The sequence below is a fragment of the Typopeltis vanoorti genome, chromosome 15 (genome assembly GCF_054136105.1).
Source record: "Typopeltis vanoorti isolate ZY-2024b chromosome 15, IOZ_Tvanoo_1.0, whole genome shotgun sequence".
Classification (NCBI taxonomy): domain Eukaryota; kingdom Metazoa; phylum Arthropoda; class Arachnida; order Uropygi; family Thelyphonidae; genus Typopeltis; species Typopeltis vanoorti.
In genome coordinates, this window is record NC_143563.1 from 48,002,606 (window position 1) to 48,027,891 (window position 25,286).

A 25,286-nucleotide genomic window follows, 5' to 3' on the forward strand; every position below is an offset into this window, starting at 1 on the left:
TCTGATATTTGCCCACAACACTCTACTTGAGACTGCCTGCCATTCAAGAAGATTAGCCTCATATTTAGTGTTGAATACTATGGCTACTCTTTCTTTTCCTTGGTAGTCATTGCATGAATATAACATTTTGTCTTTTTAGTAACAGTCAACCCTATTATGTCGATCTGATACTTATCTAATTCTTCAGCTAGCTCCATTTCTTTGCCATTCAGGCTTCTTATGTTGATAGTACCGATCTTTAACTCTGGTGATGTTGAGTTGGGGTGTGCTTTCAGATTTGTTCCACTAGCTGACTTTTCTCTGTTTGCCCTGGTTCCCTGGCAAAAACAATGGGGGGGCCTTGTTTAACTGGGCTACGCCCCAGCCGGCATGAAATTTTGTCATGTTGTACTATCATTTTGTATATTGGTTTAAGCCAATAAGAATACAATTTGGTCGGTGAAATCCCAAATTGCCATCCCATCCTCATTCAGTCAGTATCCAGATAGATACCCAACAGGGTGCACCACGAGAAGGTGAGGATTGGACATTAGGTCAGAAGCCCTGGTCGGTTCTCCGCATTCCTTTAAAGGCTTTGTGGAGGTCTCCTCTCAGTTATACAGCTTTGACCCTTAAGCACCCCTGCTGATAATCTCTGTACTCTATTCTGACAAATTCATTTGCTGTCTCTACTGCTGTTCTAATGCCACCAACTATTCTGAGCTTTTTGATTTCCTTTTCTTAAAAGTCAGTATTCTTCATTTCAACTTCCTTAACAGTAAGTTCATTTCCCTTGGAAACTTCAGTGTTCACACTAGCTCTCATATTCCAGCTGCACAAATCAAGCAGGCTGAGACATTTGCTGCCATCAATAATCTTACACAGATTGTTCATGACTATCAGAATACCGGACAACTCCAATCATTCTCCGAATGTGAATGTAGTCTGTCCTCTAGGCAGTTCAGACCACAATCTTATGTTTATCTCTTCCCTCATGAAACAACACGAACACAATCACTCACATCCCCTGCATTTTAAGTATTACAAGAAAGCCAAGTGAAATTATTGCTTTGGGCCATCTGACCCAAACCTATGTGCTGAATGTTATCATTGAAATAATTTTTATCAGCATGGATGGAAACATTTATTTCCTGTTCCACCATAAGTTTCTGACCACTATCCAAGCTTTGTTTCTCCTACAGGTGTGTCAAAGAGATATAAGAGAAGAATCAAGCATACCATAACTGGCTTGCATCCAAAACTCTATCTTCTTATCCCACATATATCATAGTCTGGAATAGATGCTCAACACAAATTGCATCCTCTCCAAATGGCAGCCATGCATTCTAGTCTCTAACACCAAAGCCATCAGTCACAACTTTTACCACTATTATCCTGATGGTTCTGTTGCATCATCACCCACAGAAAAGCCAACATCCTAGCTTCCTACTTCTCCTCCAATTATGCATTGCTGAAATGTCTTCCAACTATTCCAAACACAACACTCAATGTCCAGTTTATCCTTTTGCTAGAAAGAGATCGGAAAAATTTTGCTCAAATTAGAAAGCAAAAAAGTATGTTGGACCTGATGGCATCCCTCTGATTGTCCTAAAGGTTTGTGCCCCAGAGTTGGCTCCCATTCTATATCATTTTTTATACTCTTATTCAACTGGTATTTAGTCTGCAATATGGAAATTAGCCCACAGTATTAAGTGTTAGGATTGTTTGGGGGGGGGGGGGCATTTACTAAAATCAGCAGTGCATGATTGGAGAAGTAGGAAGTCAGGATATTGGTTATCTCGAAAAAGGGCAACAAATCTATATCTTCAAACTATTTACTCCAGTTCTTTCGAAAGTAATGGAATGGGCTAACGATGCTCAACTGCTGCTCTATCTTGAAGACTCTGAATTAATAAATGACCACCAGCATGGATTTGTCACTGTCAATCATCAGCAAATGATCTACTCACTTATGTCACCCATATCTGGACAAATACCATGGAAAAGTTTAGCAAGTCTCAAGTCCTTTCGTATTGCTAAGGCTTTTGACCAGGTCTAGAACAAAGGCCTGTTAAGTAAACTCTCTCATCATTTGATCTTCCCCCTGACTTCTGCAATTGCTAGCTTTCTGACTGGTTGCACACTTCATGTGATGGTGGATGGATCCCACAAGGCTCTGTTCTTTTTATATATAAATGATCTATTCCAGTAGACTAAAAATCCAGTACATAGTTTTGCTGATGATAGCATGTTGCATTCCTTCTTTTCATTTGCCAAACCTAGTAATGCACAAATCACCACAATCTCTAGAACCCTAACCATTACTACCTTAAATACAGATCTCAAAAATATTCATCAGTGGGTTCATGGTAAAGAATTTATGGAGACAAAAACACGTTGGAATAATTGCTTTATTTATAATTGTGAAAATAACGCTCGATGTACATATGCACAGGACACAAGCTACAAGACATTACACAAAAGTAAGATACATCTCTAAATGCTTTGTCAATCGTTTACCCTAGCTCAGTGTTTCTCAACGTGGGGCGTACGCCTCACGGGGGAATTAGAAAATGTACATGTACATATTTATATTATACTTTTTCAGAACTTGGCTGACTATTATGCTAGAAGGGGGCATTGAAATCTTTGAGACGTTAAGGTGGGGCATGATCCAAAAAACGTTGAGAAACACTGTCCTAGCCTGACCTTTGGTAGAAAATAATAATAAATAATAATAAAAAATTATACACAAATATAAATTAACAAAATGAAATAATTTTATACATATAATGAGTAATATACAGATAATAAAATAAAAATAAGTTAAAAAAGGTTTCATAGTGGAACTCCATTAAACACATTTCTACAGTCCTCTTACCTTAAGGTTTTCTTGTGTTAGGATTCTACCATCATGTTCTGGATGCTATATAGGTTGTATATTGGTCCTTCAGATTCTTGGAATTATTAATCCATCATTCTTGTTGAGATTTGGATAATGTTTCCTAATAATGATCTCAATGCAGAGGTTGAAACTTTTGTTAAGTGTTATTTTCATAATTATAAGTAAAGTAATTACTCCAACATATGTGTGTTATTGTCTCCATAAATTCTTCACAATGAATGCTTGACCACCTTGAAAGAAAGATTCATCAGTGGGGTTTATGTTCTGGATGTCTCAAGTAATAACTTTGAAAAACTTAAATGAAGCAAGTAGCAATGGTAGAAATTCAAGAGAATGTGATCAGGAATATATATTAGTACTTGAGGAGAAAAAAAAAAGTCCTGATCAAATCCTATGAAAGTTCTGAAATGGGAAACTTGCTGGAGCAGATGATACTTGACCAGAAATATCCATTTATAGAGGAACAAAAGTCTTATAGTGGCTACATTGCATAATTCAGAAGGCCTTCCATGAAGTTGAATTTGATATGATTGGAGTAGCACTCTCATAATACATACATAAAACACTGTCATTTAAACAGTCAGCTTATATATTAAAATCTGTAGAGTTATACTGGTAATTCTGAATCGAGAACTTACTCATTTGATGTAATATTGTAATTACTTCAGCCTCCATTGTTCAGTCAGAAATAATGATGTTCTTTATTTTGAAAAAAACCTGGACTCAAATCCCTTTAGCAGGACTTTTCAATTGAAGGCACAACTTAAAAGTTTTTCCTTGTGCAAACTCAGGTTTTTTTGTCCCACAAAACAAGCATATGCCAGATGAACACATTCAATTTACAGACAAAGCAGACTGTGCAGAGAGGATTTACTACTATCATAAGAATCCCACATAGCAGTAACCATTCATAGGCCGAAAAAGTATCTAAAATATATGAAATATAGGCAGAACTTGAGAGTTTCTTCAGTTAACTATCTAACAGATCCTTTCCTGATACTTATGAAAGGTAAATAAAATGCTTAAAAACTTATTCTACTACTGCCAGAATAATATAAATTAAAGATGCCGAGAAATTATATTCTTGGTTTCATCCTTTATCCAAGTGTAAACAAGCAAAGTTTGCCTGTGAAGTAACTTCATGACTGGCATTTGATGTGAAGTCGTTAGCTTCTGTATACAAGTAGCCCAGGCATGAAGATACTTCATGTGCAAACATTGTTTGCTTACACTTGCATAAAGGATGAAACCAAAAATATCTCTTGACATCTTTAATTTATATATAACCAAGTGAAAAAACTTTCAACATCTATCTCTAATCCACAGTATTTCACTAATACGGTGTTACAAGTTGACTACTTGTATATGGAAATATGACTTCTGCGTTACTTCGACTTGATAACACTTTTGAGTCTAGGTAGTGGCCCTTCTCATAATGCATAGCATTATACATCTCCATAAAGATATGTGCTTTGCATTATGGGATACTAAGGCAATTGATGTGAAGTCATTAGCTTCTATATACAAGTAGTCCAGTTGTGAATTTACTTCACATGCAAACTTTGTGTGCTTACACTTGGATGAAATCAAGCATATAATTTCTGGGCATCTTTAATTTATAGTATAACCAAGTGAAAAAAACTGTCAACAAATACCAGAATGGTAATTTCAATTTTTTTTTTTTTTTTTTTTTTTTTTTTTTTTAATGGAAATCAGCTTAGTTGTGAAAATTGTAGATCAATAATGCTATGTACCATACACATAAGCAAATACTAGGCTTATTTTCAAGTTAACCAATCTACCATTGATCCCATTTTTATGATTAGACCAATTATGAAAAAATAGTTCTAAATTTTTTTTTTTACTTGGTTCTAAAGTAAATTTTTTATAATAGACAAGATAGTACATTCTTGTTTTAATCCTTTCCCAAATCATATGCAAACGAAAGCTTGCACGTTAAGTATCTTTGCTATTAGACTATTTGTGTATGAAGGCAGATAACGTCTCATCAGATTGTCCTGGTGTCCCATAATGCACAGCAATAATACTTTTTAGACATAAGCAGTATACGAGGAGGGGACTGAAAAGTTCTGATCAACACCTAGAACAGAAATGAGATTAAAGCAACTGATATAACCACAAGAAAGAACATATCTTAAAACTCTTTAATCCTTTCTCATAATGCATAGCATTATACTCTCCATAAGGATATGTGCTTTGCATTATGGGATACTAAGGCAATTGATGTGAAGTCATTAGCTTCTATATACAAGTAGCCCAGTTGTGAAGTTACTTCACATGCAAACTTTGTGTGCTTACACTTGAATGAAATCAAGCATATTTCATGAAATTGTAATAATTTGTTCTTTTTCTTTTAGGATATATCAGAAGACATGTGAGAGGTTTTTTGAAGAAATTCGAAGAGACAGAGGTGTGAGCTGTCATCAAGTGTTTTGTGCTGCAAGAAAAGTCCAGAACTGAGATTCACCAAACTTTGTTTCAGACTTTATGGGACTGTGCTCCAGCATATCCAACATTTGCCAGATGAGTGGCCAAGTTTAAAACTGGGTACTCTGAGACAACAGATGCCCCAGGTCAGGAAGACCTTGCACAGCAGTCACACCTGAAAAAATCAATGTAGTGCATGCCATGATCTTTGATGATAGATGAATACCAGCCAAAAACATTGCAAAGACTCTGGGGATATCCAAGGAACGAGTTGGGGTCATTATTCACCAACATCTGGACATGCAGAAGCTCTCAGCGAAGTGGGTCCCAAATGTGTGAATGCCAATCAAAAGAAAGAACATGATCTATCATCTCAAGGGATTTTGGGTCATTTTGAGAAATCAGGTGCAAATGTTTTGGCCCATATTGTGATTGATGAAACATAGCTTCATTGCTGTGACCCCGAGACCAAACAACAGTCAGTGGAATATAGACACAAAGGTTCTCCACTGCCAAAGAAGTTCCAAACCCCAAAAGTCAGTAAGGAAGGTTTTTACTATTGTCTTTTGGGATGTGAATTGTTAATCCTTAACAAGTACCTCAAAAAAGGTGAAACGTTTACAGTTGCAAGTTTATTCAACAGCTCTGAAGGAATTGAAAGAGGTGTGTTGCTTTTGCAGGATAGTACACAACTTGGGCTTTCAATGTCTGTCTGTCTCACCAACCCTGTTCAGCAGACTTGGCTCCATCTGACTATTTCCTATTCCCAAATTTAAAGAAACACTTGAAAGCAACAAAATTTACCACAGATGATGAAATCATATCTGCAGCTGAGGAATGGTTTTCTCAGAGAATTGCAAACAATGCAGCAACATTGTAACAAGTGTAAACACTTCGTAGGAAATATATAGAATAAGGTGTAAGTTACATGGTTCTACCCCAATTCCTTCATGGTGATTATCACAACTTTTCAGCATACCCTCGTATATTATTATTATTATTTGACACCTCAAGGGAGTTCAAGGACTCGTCGAGGGAAGGCACCTGCTCAATAACTCAGTCTCCACCTTTCAATCACCAACTGACCGCAACTACACCAATGCCATCAACCACCACTGGTATTTCCACAGACACAAATATCCATGCCCACGACAGGATTCAAACCCCGCAGCCTTTTTGGCTGGAGAGCGGATATGCTATCCACTCGGCCAACCAGGCTGGTATATACACATCCAAAAGGGAATGTACTGCGATAAAAATATAATTTCTTACAGAAAAATGGTGGTGGTAGTGGGAGGAATAAACATAAATTGAACAAAAACAAGAAATCAATTCAATAGTGAAAAGAAAATTAAGTACAATACTAAATAATCAAATAATAGTCCAAGGGGGTGGGAAGTGTTATAAGTACAAAGGAGCTTTTGAAACATTCAATAAAGTATATAATAAAAAATTTAAAAGGAGGATGCAAAGACACATTTTCTCTGTGTGTAAGATATGCTGAGAATAAGTTCACAAAATCAGTAGATAAAGAGATGGCTGTAATAATACACAGTAAGAAGCTTAACCATTCTAAATATACAGAAGTGATCTTTTATTTCTGTAGCCCAAAAATAGTTTTAAAAAATGTAATAGTGAAACTTCACACAAAATGTCCAAACATAGGAATGGAAATTAGTACTAATAAGACCAAACTAATGAGAATAGGAAGAAATGAAATACTTTCCATATATATTCAAGGAAAGTTGCTGGAACAGATAGACAAGTTTGTATATCTGGGATCAGCTGTTACAGAAAATCTGAGTAGCTTTGAATCAGAATTGAGTGAATTATAATAAACTAAATAAAATATGGAATAATAAAAAATTTTCAGTGCAACTAAAAATTAGGCTACTATAGTATCATTATCACAATAACCAAAACATGGAAAATCAACAAATGGGGATAAAAAGAAAATTATGGTCTTGGAAATGAAATATCTCAGGGAAACTCATCCATTCATACTTTGTGGCTTGATTATAAAAAAAAAATAAATAAATAAAAAGTATTACATTTCTCCTTTTTTAATATAGCAAGAGTAATCAATAATATGTTTCATTAAAAAAAGAAAAGGACTGAATGGTAAGCTTTATGATTAGCAGTTATCATGACAGGATTTTTGGAAGAAAACAAAATCTGAACTTCAAGGAATCCATAATAGTGAAAGAATATTTTCAGGTTTTTACAGGAACATTCTCATGTTCATTTCAATTACAACAGTGACTGTGAGTTTTAAAATATTACTAAGGTACCTGAGGTAAATAAGGCCCGTTTAAAAAAAAAAAAAAAAAAAAAAAAAAAAAATCATATTTACAGTAAGTTGTGCCTGTTTGGTTTCTTACACACACACAGAGAGAGGACGCAATACAATGGCAAATCAGTAGCGTAAATCAGCATATTATCTAGCGACTGTATTGTGTCAGTTTGACCTAGACCTTTGTGTGAGGTGGTTGTCTCTTCCCGTTTAATAATATTACGCCACAATAATTCATAAGTTTTAATTAAAAATATTGTTCTTTTCGCATTGTTTTTATATTTAAATTGTTCTTTCAGCATTCAGTTTTATGATAAAAAATGTTTTAATTGATTTGAATTCATATTTTATGTGAAAATAGATGTTATCTAATCTAGTTTGCGGCGGTTAATAAGGCCCAGTAAATTTGCTGATGGGCCTTATTAACTGCTGAGATTTTATTTTTTTAGTGATTGCTCATAATAGTTACATTGCTAACAGCCTCTGAAAATGTCAGAAGTTAAGAAGAAATGGGGTCTATGGACTGATGAAAGACTAGAAGCAGCTATGAAAGCTGTGCAAAGAGGACAACTATCACAACATGCAGCATCAGAACGCTATGGATTACTTAGAAGAACAGTGAGGAACCATTTAAAGACAGAGAAGATGATGAAAAGATTAGCAAGAAATACTGTGCTAACAAAAAAACAAGAGAAGAACTTGGTAGAAAGAATAGTAAGGTTTGCTTCAATCAGCGTCCCTTTAACTTCAAAATCTATACGCAGGCAAACTTTTATATTTTGCGAACAAAATGAAATTAGGAATAACTTCAATAAAGAAAGTGGCCTCTCAGGAAAAGATTGGTTGAAGTTATTTTTAAAGAGAAACCCAACAATTTCTGAAAATAAAGCTCAATTTTTGAATCCTGCTTGAGCTGTCAGAACATATCCTAATCCTCCATCTTGTGATTCAGATAACTCCGATGATGTGATTCCATTGGCAAATCTAAAAACAAAGAACTCTTTGAAGTCATCATTTCAGGAGTTAATGCCAACACCAAATTATGCAGTTGTAAAGGCAACACCACAAAGAAAAGCTTTTAAATTATAAGGGCCAGAGAGTGACCAAAGATCTTTTCAAAGAAAAAGATAGTAAGAAAGAGAAGGCTGCTACTAAAAAACAGGAAGAACCGAAAAAAATAAATAAATAAATAAAGGAACAAAGAGTGGTGGTATTGCCATGGATGCAGAGAAGAAAAGTTGCTGATATGAGGCAATGCACACGGTGTCTTAAATGGTACCATGAAGAGTGTGTTTGTCTCACCAAAGAAGAATGTGGCGTATTTGTATGCCCTTATGACTGTTCTTAGGCTAATAATTATTATTAAAATTAATAATTAAAAATAATTGTTATATTATTTTTTAAATATTTAATTTTGTTCAAGGGCTTTATTAAACTACTATGGTTTAATAAGGCCCACTTAAGGTGTTTTTTAAAGACTTGGTTAAAATATAAATTACTGCAAGAATTGTTCTTATTTGTGTTTTTTTTTTTAATTAGTGATAATACAAACTTTAATATGAACACTGTTGTGTCAATTAATCTAAACAATTGTCTAACTCAGAGGGTGGCAACTTTTTTGGAGCGAAGAGCCATTTTTAAAATTATATCTGTTAAAAAAAATTAGAGACCGCACTTTTTTTCTTTTTTTTTTTTTTTTACAATTACACGTTATCATGCTTGTAAAACTCAGGGGTGACATGTCGATGAAATTATATGATATTTTAAAATATGAAATAATAAAACAAAGATTTCCTTCTACTTATAAAAGCATATGTATAAAATCCAATAACATATCTATTTCTTTAATTTAAAATATCTTCTTTGTGCGACTTTTGCTGTTGAACTTCTTCGGATAGTTTCTCAATATGCGGCGAATATGCCGTAATTTTCATTTTCAAACATGACAAAAGACTCACGTTGTTTAGTTGGTTTCTCAACTTACTTTTAATAAAATTCATATTAGAAAATATTTGCTCACACAAATATGTCGATCCGAAAATCGATAGAAGTCCAAATGAGTATGTTTTTAACTGATTGTAAGTGTCCGGTAAACAATTCCACGTGTCAAATATAATCTGATCTTGCTTTTTAAGATCTTCTATTTCAAACCATTTGTGTTGTATTGCAAGGGTAGATTTTTGTCTTTCCAACTCCTCCAGGTTAGCTTTAAGATTTCTAAATTTTGAATTCCACAAATCCTTGGTTTTTAGGTCCTCTAACTCAAGTTGAAATGCAGCCTCAGCAATTCCAAATTTAATTTGGAATTGAATTAAATAAATTGAATTGAAATGCCAAATTAAATTTAAAAAAGTTAATTCGGCAGGATTAATTTCAAGTGGTCGCAATAAAATTTTGAATTCCACAAATCCTTGGTTTTCAGGTCCTCTAACTCAAGTTGAAATGCAGCCTCAGCAATTCCAAATTTAATTTGGAATTGAATTAAATAAATTGAATTGAAATGCCGAATTAAATTCGAAAAAGTTAATTCGACAGGATTAATTTCAAGTGGTCGCAATAAAAATGACATAGTTGCCTTGTTCTTTCTAAACTCCTCAAATCTCTCATTAAATTCAGATCGCATATTTACCACAATTTCTTTGAAAAGGGTTAAATTTTATGGAATTATCAGCTTGTTCTTGTTGATATTTCTTCAACATTAGGAAAATGTAATAATGTGCCTTTCTCTAACTCTGTCACAAACAAATATAATTTTTGTTCAAACGAAATCACTTCTTCTAAAAGCAAAACTGCTGTATTTCCCTTTCCCTGTAGTTTCTTATTTAGTGCGTTTAAATGGGAAGTCATATCCACCATAAAGTAGAATTTTTGTAACCAATGAGTATCTTCTAACTGTGCATATTCAAGTTCCTTTTGTGTTAGAAACAACTTAACCTCTCCAAGGCAAGTGGCAAATTGCATCAACCCCGCACCTCTGGAAAGCCATCTTATTCTGTTATGCAAAAGAAGATCGGAATATTCGCAATTGATTTCTTTAAGAAGTTCACAAAATTTCTGATGATGTAGCGGTATTGCCATTATTTTGTTAACAATTTCTACAACCAAATCCATCACTACTGTTATCTCTTTTGGAAAACTTTGTGCACAAAGTATCTCTTGATGGATTATGCAGTGAGAGGAAAACACGTCATGCAAAATTTGTTTTTTAAATAAAGAAACAAAACCTTTTTTTGTACCTTTCATGCTCGCCGTCCCATCAGTCGCAATAGATATTATTTTGTTAATATTAATACCCTTACTTTTCAAGCAAGTGGTAACAGCAGATTCAGTGTTTTCTCCACGAGTTTGTTCTGTAAGTGACAGTATAATGAGTAATTCTTCCTTGAGAGTTTATGTATCTACAAATAAGTACAATCTGTGCAATGATCCACATCACATGATTCGCCACAGGCAATGGAGAATTCTGGTGTTGAATTTAGATCTGTAACCTGCTGATTTGTTATATCTTCTGTCATTCGTATAGTTCTGTCCCTTACAATCTTAGTAGATAATGGCATGTCTTTTGTTTTTGTAATTATTTCTGCTTTGTTTTTAAAATCGCAGAAAAGATATTCGGATATTTTAATAAAACATTCTTTCACATATTCGCCATCCGTAAAAGGTTTTCCTCGTTTAACAACTTCTTGAACGGCCACAAAACTAGCAATAGTTGTATTTCTTGATTCTTTTATCCATTTGGAAAATGAACATTTAGTTAGGTTTACTTTGCGTTGCAACTCTTCTACTGCCTTTTTTCTTTCATTTCCCTGTGGATATGCTTTGTCAAATGTTTTATTAAATAAGTGTTTATTTAAAAATGTCTTTGTATATTTGATTTTTTATTGTTTGAAAGCTTTTCATGGCATTTTAAACACATTGGAAATCCTGCTGTATATGCTACAAATGCGTAGGTTTCGGTCCATTCACTTTTAAAATCCAGGATTTTCTTGTTCTATCTTTCTTTTCTTTGCTGACATTTTAAATACTATAAAAATATTTTTATTTTGTTAATATTTAATTTAATGTTACAATATTCACGTTACCTAACACAATGACCAGTAAATGAAAGCACTGCAACGTCCACTACAAAACCTTTACTTATTTTAACAAAGTGAGCAGATTTACAGACCACACCTGCACTATATGCGAAGACAATGGCGCTTTCAGACAGGCAAGCGCTACAGGTGCTAGCCTAGCGTGACATCATAAATGTGTCCAAGCCAACTGCTTGATCGTAGCGATTAATTCTCGCTACAAAGTAGCACTCTGCCTGGCTGATCCCACCCAATGTAAACTGACGTGTTTTGAGTATTGACACATGGTTAGTGGTCATTTGACTTACAAAAAAATTCTTTTTACTTCTATGTTTAGATAGATCGTTTAATAATGAAAAGAGTCGCAATTTTTCATTCAAAGAGCCGTAGGTTGCGGACCCCTGGTCTAACTTAATCAAATTTTAAATAATGTGGGCCTTATTTGCCTCAGGTACTATAGTACTGAAGAAGGAATCACTGGATTCTGCATGAAATAATATATTCATACAGAATGTAGAACCCTGGTGATTCCCAGAATAAAATAGTTTTTTTTATAATATTTTTAATTGTTATCTCATAAATTCTTGATGCTCGCCTAATTGTGTTGTCTGTAACATGCTTATATAATGAATTGCTTTTTTTTTGGCAAATTGTCGTTCGTTGTATGGAACCATCTAGCAACTGATCTTCAGAACAACGTTGGGGTTTCACAGTCTGCTTGTCATGCAAGAAAAAAAAAAAGTGAAGCTGGAACTCTTTATTCTGGAGACAAAGCATGGTTTCAGTCACTTCATACATATTTAAGTAAGGGTGTTGTATTTTGCTGTGAAATGAAGTTCTAGTGGTCCTGTATGTGAACTTTGTGAACTATAGTGAACTTTGGTTAAACTAGTATTAATGCTATCAGAAGCTTTTGCTAGAACTTTTCGTTTTGTTATAATGAAAATTGTTAGAGTAATATAAAATGCTAGAGGTGGTTTCATAGAAACTGGCCACATTAGTAGGAAAGCAAGGCTGAGGATTAATTTGGATAGGGTGCACTTGTACTTTATTTACTTGTTAATGGTCCAAAGATGTGATAGGAATTTGAGTATTATATGAATTATATGGTCATCCTTCAATATACAGTGAATTACCAAACTCATTGTATATTGAAAGTTGTATGGAATAGAGATTACATTGATCAAAATGCTAATTCTGTAGTTGGTCAAGAGGCCAATTGCAACTGTGTTATATGCATTTTTGTGGTGTTGGGAAGTATGAAAATCATTATATAATAGTGTCAATAATTTTGTTTGTCTTATAATATTAAAATATTAATATTCTGTGATTTTCAGTTGATGTGAGGGTGATAATACTAAATATACTAAAACATGAATATATCATTTCCTATAAATGATATCAAATGTTTATATTATTTATGAATATGCAAAAGAGCAAACTCATAGATAAGCTATTATAAGAAAAATCAACAATCAAAACATAGAAAGCAAACCTGCATATAAATTCTTTCTGATTTTGCTTATAACACTGTAGAAACATTCTAAATCCCAATTTTTTCTGTAGATAAGGACAATAGTAATTGATACATGATTATAAGATCTGAATATAAATTTCATATGTTGGCACAGTATTTCTTGAGTACTAGTGTTAGCAGTAGAATTGTTGCAAAAAGGTTCGGTCAGAAAACATTCAACTCATTTTACAAGAAAATAAACTAATCTTCAGTTATAATACAAATTAAAGATGCCAAGAAATTATATTCTTGGTTTAATCCTTTATCCAAGTCTAAGCAAAGAAGGTTTGTGTCTGAAGTATTTTCAGGACAGGGCAGCTCGTATATAGAAGCTAATGACTTCACATCACTTGCTTTAGTATCCCATAATGTGTAATGCTATGCATTATGCACATATTTTCAGGACAGGACAACTCGTATTTAGAAACCAATAACTTCCAACCACTTGCCTTAGTATCCCATACCAAGGCAAGTGATTTGAAGTCATTAGCTTCTATATACGAGTTGCCCTGTCCCAGAAATACTTCAGGCACAAACTTTGTTTGCTTACACTTGGATAAAGGATTAAACCAAGAATATAATGTCTTGGCATCTTTAATTTATAGTATAACCAAGTGGAAAAACTTCCAACAACTAACTCTAATCCAGAGTGTTTTAATAATAAGGTACTAATTCTGCATCTTATTTGCTTATACAGGGAGATCCTCGACCTATCGTCCTCGACATGTGTCGTTTCGACTTTACAGCGGTAATCCCATAAATAATTTAAAATATAAATTTTGACTTGAAGCAGCGTGGCGGAAGAATACACCGTTACACGCCGTTTGTTTGGGAGAGGTGGCGTCGCTTGGGTCCCAGCATACACTCTTTGGGTACTGCGTGCTTTGTTTACATACACTCTCTCACTTTGTGTTTATGTTTATTTGTGACTTTTTTACCCTTCAATATGGCTCCCAAACGTAAGGCAGATTCTTCGGATGGCAGTGTGTTGAAGAAAAGGAAAGCCATTACATTAGAAGTGAAATTAGACATTATTAAAAGAGCAAAAAAGGGAGAAACGCCAATGAACATCGGCCGCACATTGAACTTAAGTCGTACCACAGTCGGGACTATTATCAAGGATAAAGTTTGCATCCTTGAACACATGAAAGGATTGGCGCCCATGAAATTGACTGTGATTATGAAAAAACATAGTAGGCTCATGATTGAGATGGAAAATTGTTCTCATTTTTATGTTTGTTTTCTTATTACAGTTTCATTTTTGTAATTTTTCTGTACTATACAGTAATTATGTTCTCCCTTTTATTTTCCTATGGCCTAGTTCTGTTTCTTGATATATACGTATGACTTTAGGGTGTTTTAGGTTAGGTAAGTAACTTAGGCTATGGTAATTCCGACTTGCATCGAAAATCGCCTTATGTCAGTCCTTAGGAACAGATCTCCAACGTAACTCGAGGACCCCCCTCTATATGGAAATATGACTTCTGCATTACTCCAATCTTGGTATCATCTCTGGGTCTGGCTCCCACTGATGAGACCTCAATAAAAATGGAAACTAGTCTGGATAGTGACCCTTCCCATAATGCATAGCATCATATCTGTAAGAATATGTGCTTTGCATTATGGGGGTACTAAAGCAAGTGATGTGAAGTCATTAGCTTCTATATATGAGTTGCCATATCCTGAAAATACTTTAGGTGCAAACTTTGTTTGCTTACACTTGGATAAAGGATGAAACCAAGAATATTATTTCTCAGCATCTTTAATTTATAGTATAACCAAGTGGAAAAACTTCCAACAACTATCTCTAATCCAAAATATTTTAATAATAAGGTGTGTCACCTTTCGGCTACTTGTATATGGAAATATGCATTACTTCTGCATTACTTCAACCTTGGTATTACCTCTGGATCTGGGTAGTGACCCTTCCCATAATGCATAGTATTATGCATGACTGTAAGGATATGTGCTTTGTATTATGGGATACTAAGGCAAGTGATGTGAAGTCATTAGCTTCTATATACGAGTTTCCTTGTTCTGAAAATACTTCAGTCTTGAAGTTACTTCGCATGCAAACTTCGTTTGCTTACACTTGGATAAAGGATTAAACCAGGAATATAATTTCTTGGCATCTTAAATTTATAATATAAGCAAGTGGAAAACTTCCAACAGTAACCTTCAGTTATTTTTTAAATCAACAACAACCAATTTTAAATCAGTATTTCTGTCATGATTAAGGATAATTTATTATTGTCATGAAGTAGATATTTGTTATTTTCTTCTTTTTTTCCTTTTATTTACTTTTACTTCTTTTTTCATAAAGAGAAGTGAAAAATAGCAAACAAAATACTATAAAAATAAAAGGAGGATATTCCCTTTTGTTCCCTGCGTATTGCATGGCCATTTCCTCTAGAATTTGAGAGGGTTTTATATATTTAAGTGTGTAAATTGCGTGATAAATTTGTATAGAATGGCCCTGAAATCAGAATTGGTTTTCTAATACAACAACCAATTATAAGTCAATAGTATAAACTATTATTTTATGTATACATTTATTTTTGCATTTATATATGAAAAGCATAAATGATTCCTTTCAGCTTAGCAAAATATTAAAAAATCATATCTGTGAAATCAAGAAATGCATAATAAACAGATTACAACAGATGTTTAAGTTTTCATTGTTAGGCAGTAGAAGCAAAATCAGGATAAAACTGAAATTTTTTGGTATTTGATTCCAATTATTATATCATGAAGATCTGTTGAAATCTACTTCAGCCTTATTTATCCCATATAAGCTGTAAAGCAGTGGGGGGGGGTCTTCAATGCATGGCCCGTGGCCCACTGGCCATTTTGAAAAAATAATTACTTAACATTAAAACTATTAAACAAAACATAATTTCAATGAAGCCCTCGGGCCACTAAGCTATACTGCGATATTTAGAATTGTAAGATGCTTTCCAGATTCACAAGGAATGCTGTGCATTCGATACTTTACATAAAATCCTATAAAAATAAATATTAAATAGACATGCTTATTCAGCCATCCACCAGTGCCAAGCGTTACTTAAGTACTAGTACTAACTTCACAGGTAGATGGCTGAAGCAGTAGTTTGTTCAAGTACTCTGTCTAATTCCTTCCAGATACAACTTGAAGGTGCTCGATACTTCGTTATTTTCATATAAATACAAGAGGATCTCAGCCATAGCCTATTGTGGTTTTATATTGCCAGACTTTTTTCATTAGTGTGAGATATATTCGGTGAATAATAACTGTTACATGGCCATTTTGGATCATTTTTTGGGTTCACCTTCCATCACTATAGTATCTATGAATAAAAGCGTAAATCAAGTGATTCTTGTTGGGTTTTGATGAAAAGTGGCCCAATTTGTACTTTTTTTGTGACAATCTATGATAAGCCAGTGAGTTTAATTTGTCATGAGTCAGTGTCAGTATCAAAAGAATACAATATAAAACAACACTGAGACAAAGCACGCATCCAATTTCAATCACCTTCAAGGGCGGCTTCATGTGGACAAAGTGAACCATCTCCAAATTGATTTTAAATGCCAGCAAGGTACGTTTAACAGGCAAAGGGAAGAGAGCAAAGCATGCATCAAAGTAAGTTATGTAATAGTTGAAATAATTGCTAAAAAATCAAAAGCCTTCTTGGACAGCAAGTTTGTGAAAGCGTATCTCATCACTGCTGGAGATATTCTGTGCCCAAATAATAAGGAAGTGTTTAAAAAACTGAGTTTGTCTGAGGTAACTGTAGCACGACATGTGAAAGAACTTGCCAATGACATTGAAAGAACTTTAAAAAAACAGTAGTCCAAATTTACGTCATATTCACTTGCTTTAGATGAGAGCACAGATGTGAAGGATACAGCACAACTGGCTATCTTTGTCTGTGTCATTGATCAACAATTCAGTGTGACAGAAGAACTGCTAGCGCTTGTACCTATGAAGGGAATGATGAAAGGCACTGATATTCTTGAAGCTGCCAAGAAAATGCTCCAGTGTTTCGACCTCAGCTTAACCAACCTTGAGGGTGTGGTAACTGATGGTTCCCCTGCTATGATGGGAAAGAATGAAGGGTTTGTTGCACCTGCTACAGAAAGAACCGGAACTAGAAGGAGAAGATTTCATCTATTACCACTGTTTCATCCACCAAGAGAATTTATGCACGAAAACTATTGGATTTGAGAATGTCATGAAAGTTATTGTGACTGTCGTCAACATTATTAGGGCAAGAGGATTGAATCATCGTCAATTCCAAGAGTGCGAAGTGGATCATGGCATGTGATTTATTATAGTGATGTGTGTTGGCTGAGCAGAGGGAAGGTTCTTAAAAGAGTCTTTGACTTAAGGAGCGAAATACAGCAGTTCATGCAAACCAAGGGGATTGCATGGATTAAATTCTGATTGCAGAATTTAATGATCTGAAGTTGATGACAGACTTTGCCTTTGTGACCGACATCTTGTTGCATATTGAATGACCTAAATACGTGGCTACAATCCAAAGATCAACTGGTGCACACTCTGATCACATCAAAGCTTTTGTGGCCAAGGTCAAACTCTGGGAGGCACAACTCACAAAAAAAGATTTAACTCATTTTCAGCTTCTCACTGAGTTCAGCTGTTCATGTCTTGATGAATACACTACAAAATTAGCCGTGTTGCAAAGTGAGTTCAAAGAGAGATTTAGTGATTTTCTTAACCAACAGTCTTCTTTAGATTTATTTTTAATGCCATTCACTGTCAGGCTCAGTATAAATGGAGCTGATTGAACTCCAAAACAACTCTTCTTTGAGAGAAAAATTATTCAATGTGCCCTTGCTTACATTTTACAAAGACTGCATTTCTGAGTACGCATTCCCTAATCTTTGCTGGCATGCTTTGAAAATGTGCGCTTTTTTTAGGAAACACATACTTATGTGAGCAGTTCTTCTCCAGAATGAAGCATGTGAAGTCCAAGACAAGAACTCAGATTACAGACCATCATCCCGAGAATACTCTACGCATAGTGACTTCCAACATTGATGCCAACATCGACAAGCTGGTCAAGGAAAAACATTGCCAAGTTGCCCTTTGACATTGTAAAAAAAATGAATGTTTTCTTCATTAAATTATCTTTTTTCAAGTATTGATTGTATTTACTTATCATGAACCTGACTCCTACCTATGCTCTTAAAGCTGAGTTTGCTTATTTTTATAGGATTTTATGTAAAGTATCAAATGCACAGCATTCCTTGTGAATCTGGAAAGCATCTTATAATTCTAAATACCGCAGCATAGCTAAGTGGCCTGGCGGCTTCATTGAAATTTTTAATGCGGCCTGCACTGTCTGAAAAATTGAAGACTCCTGCTGTAAAGCATTAATAGTGATGATCTTCTTCAGCTTACTGAACTGCTAAGATTCTTTGTTGCATTTGTCAACTTTTTCCATTATTTTCTGTCTTGAACTCTTTCACTGTAGTCCTGGATTCCCATTTCAGCTAAGTCTTTTTGGATATTATCCTCTCAGCACATCTGCAGTCGACCTCTAAATTGCTTTCCATAAGGCTTCATCTTGAGTGCTTGTCGCCCATTCTTTCCACATGTCCAAGCCATCTCAGTCTGCAAGCTCTGATTTTATCAGCTAGAAGTGGGGATCTACAGAGTTCATATAGTTCTTGATTATGTCTTCTCCATCCACCAGTTGTGTTAGCTCTTACAGGTCCTTAGATTTTTCTGTGGATTTTATTTTCAAGTTATTATATATTTGCAACATTTTTTCATCTTAGTCTGTTGTGCTCCAGGTTTCAGCTCCATATAAAAAATAGGTGTAATGATTGTCTTGTATATTTCTGTTTTTATTATCTTGAGTAATCAGTGTTCCAAGATATTTAAAGGAAGTGACACTCTATCAATGATAAATTGGTCATTTTCCTCTTGATTGTGATTTTTGCATACATTTAAATCGGTTTTTATCCTTCTTGATTTGTAATCCTAGTTTTTCAGCAGCATTTTGGTTTTCTGAATGTTATTCTAATATCTTCAGCATTTTCTCTGGTGAGGCATATATCATCTGCTTATCGTAATATTACTGTTCTGTTTATGTTATCTTTTACATTTGCTCAAATACATTTAAATGATAAAATAAAAAGGAAGGGCAAAAGGGCATCTGCTTGCTTCAGCCTTCTCTTAATATCAAAATGTTCAAATCTAATTCCATGATCCAATACCATGCTTCAACTGTGCAAATTTGATTAAGCATATTATCTTATGAGATATTCCTGGTTCATCTAATATTCCCCAGAGGCCTTCTCTATGAATGCTACCATATGCTTTCCTGAAGGCTATAAATAAAATATGGACCTGCATATTATATCCCCTCCTTTTTTTTTTTTCTCCTAGTATCTGTCTAAGTGAAAATCTGGTCAAATGTCGATCGATTTCTTTGGAATCCTGCTTGATATTCACCTATATTTTCTTCACCATAAAGTAAGATTATTTTTAGTATAATAATAAAATTTTGTAGCCTGCTGACTGGTGATGATTTCCTTCTTGTAATTTTCACATTCATTTTTGTTTCTCATTTTTATATACTGGAATGATTAGTGACTCTTTCCATTCTGTGAGTATCTCTTCTTTTTCCCCATATTAAATTTACCAGCTTCTGTATATGAGGAGGTAATTCACTTCCCCCTTATTTTTTTATTTTTATTTTTATTTATTTACTTATTGTGCTTTGTTGCTTTTGAGCAGCTTTATATTTTCCTCAACTTCATCTAGGAAAGGTTTAATTATTTCTGGTTGACAAGTATGATAAATATTCTGTTTAAAAGATTCATTTAAAAGAAGCAGGTTCATCATAGGTGACAAAAATTTCACATGTGGGCTTTTTTTTTTTTTTTTTATTATTAATTCTATTTTCTACAGTTTACTCTAAAGTATTTCTGTATTTTTTCAATCCGTTCACATAAAAATTTTCTTTTCTGTTGTCTGATTATTTATTGGCTTTCTTGCTCTTTATATCTCTGAGCAACATGAATATCAGTTTGGTTATTAAGCCATCTGCTTCTATCTTTTTTTTTTTTTTACTGCCAGTCCACATTCTTCATTAAACCATTTTTTATGCTGTATTTTATTTTGAATTCCAGTTGTGTTTTCTGCTGCTGCTTTTATTCTATCCTTGATACAGTTCCAGATGTTATCAACAATTTCATTCTCATCCAGTTGCATATTTTTTCAATTTATGCTTTAATTCACACTCAAATTTCCTTCTGTCTTCTGTTTTATCTAGTATGTTAATATTATATCTCAGTCGATTTGCATATGCTAAAAATATTTAGTGTTTACTTTAAATAGTACCAAGTAGAAAATCGTCACTATCACGCTTAGCTCCTCTGCATCTCTGGATATTTTACTGAAGATATTGTCTATTTGATTGTGAATGTTCTTCCTCATAAACATAGTGCTGTTATTAAATTTCTGGATGTAGCCAAATTAATTAATCTTTCTCCATTAATATTTGTCTCTTCATGAAAACTTTGTATTCTAATATATATATATATATATATATATATATATATATATATATTTTTTTTTTTTTAATATTTCTTCTTTACCAATTTTTGCATTGAAATCTAATAAAATGATTATATCCTGTTAGCAGAATTTTGAGGATTAGTTCCAGATTTTCATTGAATTCATCTTTTATTTCCACTTCTGTATGTGCATTTACATTAATAAAGATTATCTCAACTCTTTTGCTTGTACTCTTGGCTTGCTTATTCTTTCATTAAAAGCTCAAATTCAATCAGAGATGACCAGAGTTGTTTCCACCATAAAGTAGCAAAAGGTTTTTTTCCCTTCAAATTACCTTCTCTTGTCCATCATGTCTCTTGTATTGCTACTACATGGGTGGTTTGAAAAGTTTTTGGCCTCGACCATAGATGGCAACACTATTGGCAAGATTTTTTTTTCTAAGTTGGTACATCTGTCATAAGCATCCATGTGAAATTGCAAGTCATTCTATCAAGTGGTTTGTGTTTATACAGCTGTCTGAAGCAAACATATTGTCTGTATCCCTTAAAATGGATAAAATTGAGTATCGTGTGGTTATAAAATTCTTTGTAAAAGAAGGTTTAACGCCAGAAGAAATTCATTCGAAGTTCGTAAATGTTTATGGGCACTCTTCCCCTTAGTTTTCAACAATTAAGAAATGGGCTGCCGAGTTTAAACGTGGCTGTACCAGCCTTGAAGATGATCCACGTGAAGGATGTTAAAAAGTGTAACAACACCAGAAATCATTGATCAGTGCACGATATGGTATTGGATGACTGGCGAATCGAAGTGCCTGAAATTGCTGAGGCTATAGGCATTTCAAAAGAATATAAGTAGGATATATTTTGCATGAAGAATTACAAATGAAAAAGCTTTGCGTAAGATGGGTGCCGTGCTTGCTCACAGCAGATCAAAAACGCACCCGCATGAAAATCTCTGAACAGTGCTTGGAGCATTCTAACAAAAATAAAACTGATTTTGTGCTTCGATTTATTACTATGGATAAGACTTGGATTCACCAATACACACCAGAATCCAAACAGCATTGAAAACACTGGACAGAAGCCTGTTGTTCAGTGCCAAAGAACACAAAGTCAGTTCCATCAGCACGGAAAGGTCATGGCATCGGTGTTTTGGGATGCTAAAGGCAGTTTGTTTATTAATTATCTTGAAAAGGGTAAAACAATAACCAGGGAATATCATTCCGATCTTTTAACCAGACTAGATGAAAAAATTCGTGAGAAAACACCCGGTTTGCAGAAGAAAAAAAATCATCTTTCATCAGGACAATGCACCTATCCACAAAAGTGTTTTGGCAATTGGAAGACTAAGGGATCTGCACTATGAATTGTTGGAACATCCACCCTATTCCCCAGATTTGGCTCCCTCTGTCTTCTATCTCTTCCCAAAACTAAAACTCCTCCTCTCTGGTCAGCGTTTTTCTTCGAATCAAGAGATGATTGCAGCTGTAGAAGGGTATTTTGCATATCTTACTGAGAACTACTACAGGGATGGGATAATGGCGCTGGAACATCGCTGGAATAAATGTATTAGTATTAAGGGTGATTATGTTGAAAAATAAAAATAATTTTGAAATTATATATTCGTTTTTTCATCGTTAGGCCAAGAACTTTTCAGACTATCCTTATATATGTATTTAATATCTTTTTAATTCACGTATGATTTCTTAAAATGCTCCAACTTTACACAAGCTTTTCTCATTCCCTGAGCCTATTCAAAAACAATTATTCTAATACTTCAGTCAATTTCCATTTATTTAAAGTCCATCCAATGAAAAATTACTTGGTTCGTTGGAAGTTTATTTTCCACTTGGTTAGACTATAATAAATTTAGTTTAATCCTTTACCCAAGTGTAAGCAAACAAAGTTTGCACCTGAAGTATCTTCAGGACTGAGGCAACTCATAGTAAAGGTGAACCAAGCTCTCATCACTCCTTGTCTCAGTATCTCCCATAATGCAAATCACATCTACTTGCAGACATGTATAATGCTATGCATTAAGGGAAGCGCCACTACCCAGACTGGTTCTGACCTTTATTGAGGTCTCGTCAGTGGGAGCCAGGCCCATAAGTGGTGATACTAAGGCAGAAGCAATGGCGAGGTCATATTTACTTATACAAGTTGTCAAAAGGTGTAACCACCTTGTTATTAATTTACTCTGGATTTAGAGAAAGATGTTGGAAGTTTATTTTCCACTTAGTTAGACTATAATAAATTTAGTTTAATCCTTTACCGAAGTGTAAGCAAACAAAGTTTGCACCTGAAGTATCTTCAGGACTGAGACAACTCATAGTAAAGGTGGACCAAGCTCTCATCACTCCTTGTCTCCATATCTCCCATAATGCCCACAAGGAGATGTGCTTTGCATTATGGGAGATACTGAGACAAGGAGTGATGAGAACTTGGTCCACCTTTACTACGAGATGCCTCAGTCCTGAAGATACTTCAGGCACAAACTTTGTTTGCTTACACGTGGATAAAGAATTAAACTAAATTTATTATACTTGGTTCATGTTTTATTACCAGTTGATTTTTTCCAAAATGGGATTGCTGTGATCCTGCTGGTAGCATTGCTACTGCCAGTTTGATAATAATGATGATTCAAAAATAAAATGAGAAAAGGATCAGAACCAGACAAGAATTTGAAAACAAATGAAAGCATTATATGTAAAACATGAACATATAGTTAATTATAAGGATAAGAGCAACTTATTCATAGCAAGTCTTAACACTTCTCTGAACAATTTTGCATTATTATTTTTTTTAAATAAAATTTGTATAGAATGGCTCTGAAATCAAAATTGCATCAGAATTGGTTTTATAATACAACAACCAATTATAAGTCAATAATTTAAACTATTATTTTATATATACATTTATTTTTGTTTTTCATTGTTAGTTTTTTTTGTTGTTGTTGTTTTGTTTTTCATTTTATTTATTTATTTTTTTAACATGCATCATCACAGACTGAAAAATGTTACTTTATCTTTAATGTTTATTTTTTCCTTATTTGCAGGTTGGACCAGCAGGATCACATTTTGGACTCCTGTCTTGTATGTTTGTAGAAGTTATTAGTTGTTGGCAAATGTTGGAGCGGCCAAGAATAGCACTGTCAAAGTTGGGAATGGTGGCCCTAGTTCTTTTTCTTATAGGCCTTTTGCCCTGGGTTGACAATTACGCTCATATCTTTGGGTTTATATTTGGGTTTTTATTATCTTATGCTTTACTGCCATTTTTATCATTTGGTCCATATGATCGAACAACCAAAAAAATGTTAATTTGGATATGTTTTATAGTTGTTTTTGCATTGTTTGTTGGACTGTTAGTTTTGTTTTATGTACATCCGATTTATGAATGTTCATTTTGTATGTATTTTAACTGCATACCTTTAACTACAGACTTTTGCGAAAATCAGGATATAGTTTTAAAAAGAGAAGAATACTGATTTAAAAAAAAATAGTGTACAGATAAATGTTCAAAGCTTGGTGATTCAAGATTCATGTTGGGAAACCAAGCTTTTGTGAATACCTTATGGAATGCACAGGGCAATGCAACATGTTTTGTAAACCATTTTTGAAAGAAAACAAGTGCTCCGGTGTTTTGTGATTTCTAAATTGTGCATGCAAAGTTGTACGCTGCAACTTCTCCTAAAGGAGACATTTTTACTGCTGTGATGTTAAGCCTCAAGAGGTGTTTAAAATGACAGTTTTGTCAATTTATACTTGATTTTTGAAACAACAGTTGTAATATTTTAATAAAAAGCCAGGAAAATTAAAGTGTGGGATTATTTTTTCATGCTTTAAAAATACTTAATGTGATAATATATTTAATATATGTATTTCTGAAACAAAGCAATAGGCTAGTATGTTTACTGGAATTTTTTTAGATTCTAGAAAGTGAATAAATGACTAACAAAACTACATAGTTCACAGCATCTTATTATATTAAAAAAATTGCCCACGTTTTTAATAGTTGTCTATTTGTGTTGTTAGATGATATGTTCATTTTATATTTTATAAAAAGTTGATTTTATAAAATATTTTATATACATTTTTCATGCACTTTGGTCTCTTTCTGTAGATTAACTCACACGAAAACTGCATATCAAAATTACATCTGTCATAAACCTTACATCAGATTTTGTTGGATTTTCTGTACACTGCTAGTGAACTGGAAGTAGACATGATTTCCATAAATAAAGAAAAAATTAAATCATGTGCACGCACACACACACACGCGCATTTTTAATATATACTATACTTATTTTGTATAGTGTGTTTTTGTCTCTTTGCTCACTTACCTATGTGTATGTATGTGGTGTGTGGAGGGGTAATAATTTTATTCTAACAGTAAGCATGAAATTTGGCATACTTACATTTTTCAAATTCTTTTATGAATAAACAATTTATGAGTTTATACTGATTTGTTTTATCACAACCAGTTTTACAAGTGAGACCTTCCCAGATATCCTTGCATCACTTGTTTGCGAATTCCTATTGAGAT

At 33.9% G+C, this 25,286-nt stretch overlaps 1 protein-coding gene across 1 annotated transcript in view; it reads left to right on the top strand.

Annotated features, from left to right (window-relative positions):
- rho-5 (rhomboid-5) overlaps positions 1 to 24,559 on the top strand; it is a 464,881-nt gene extending 440,322 nt beyond the window's left edge. Inside the window, exon 17 of the mRNA XM_090404834.1 lies at positions 23,800 to 24,559. Within this exon, the coding sequence (XP_090260960.1) occupies positions 23,800 to 24,228 (429 nt within the window). The 3' untranslated portion in view covers positions 24,229 to 24,559. The remainder of the gene's footprint in view (positions 1 to 23,799) is intronic.
- Positions 24,560 to 25,286: the final 727 nt, after the last annotated feature.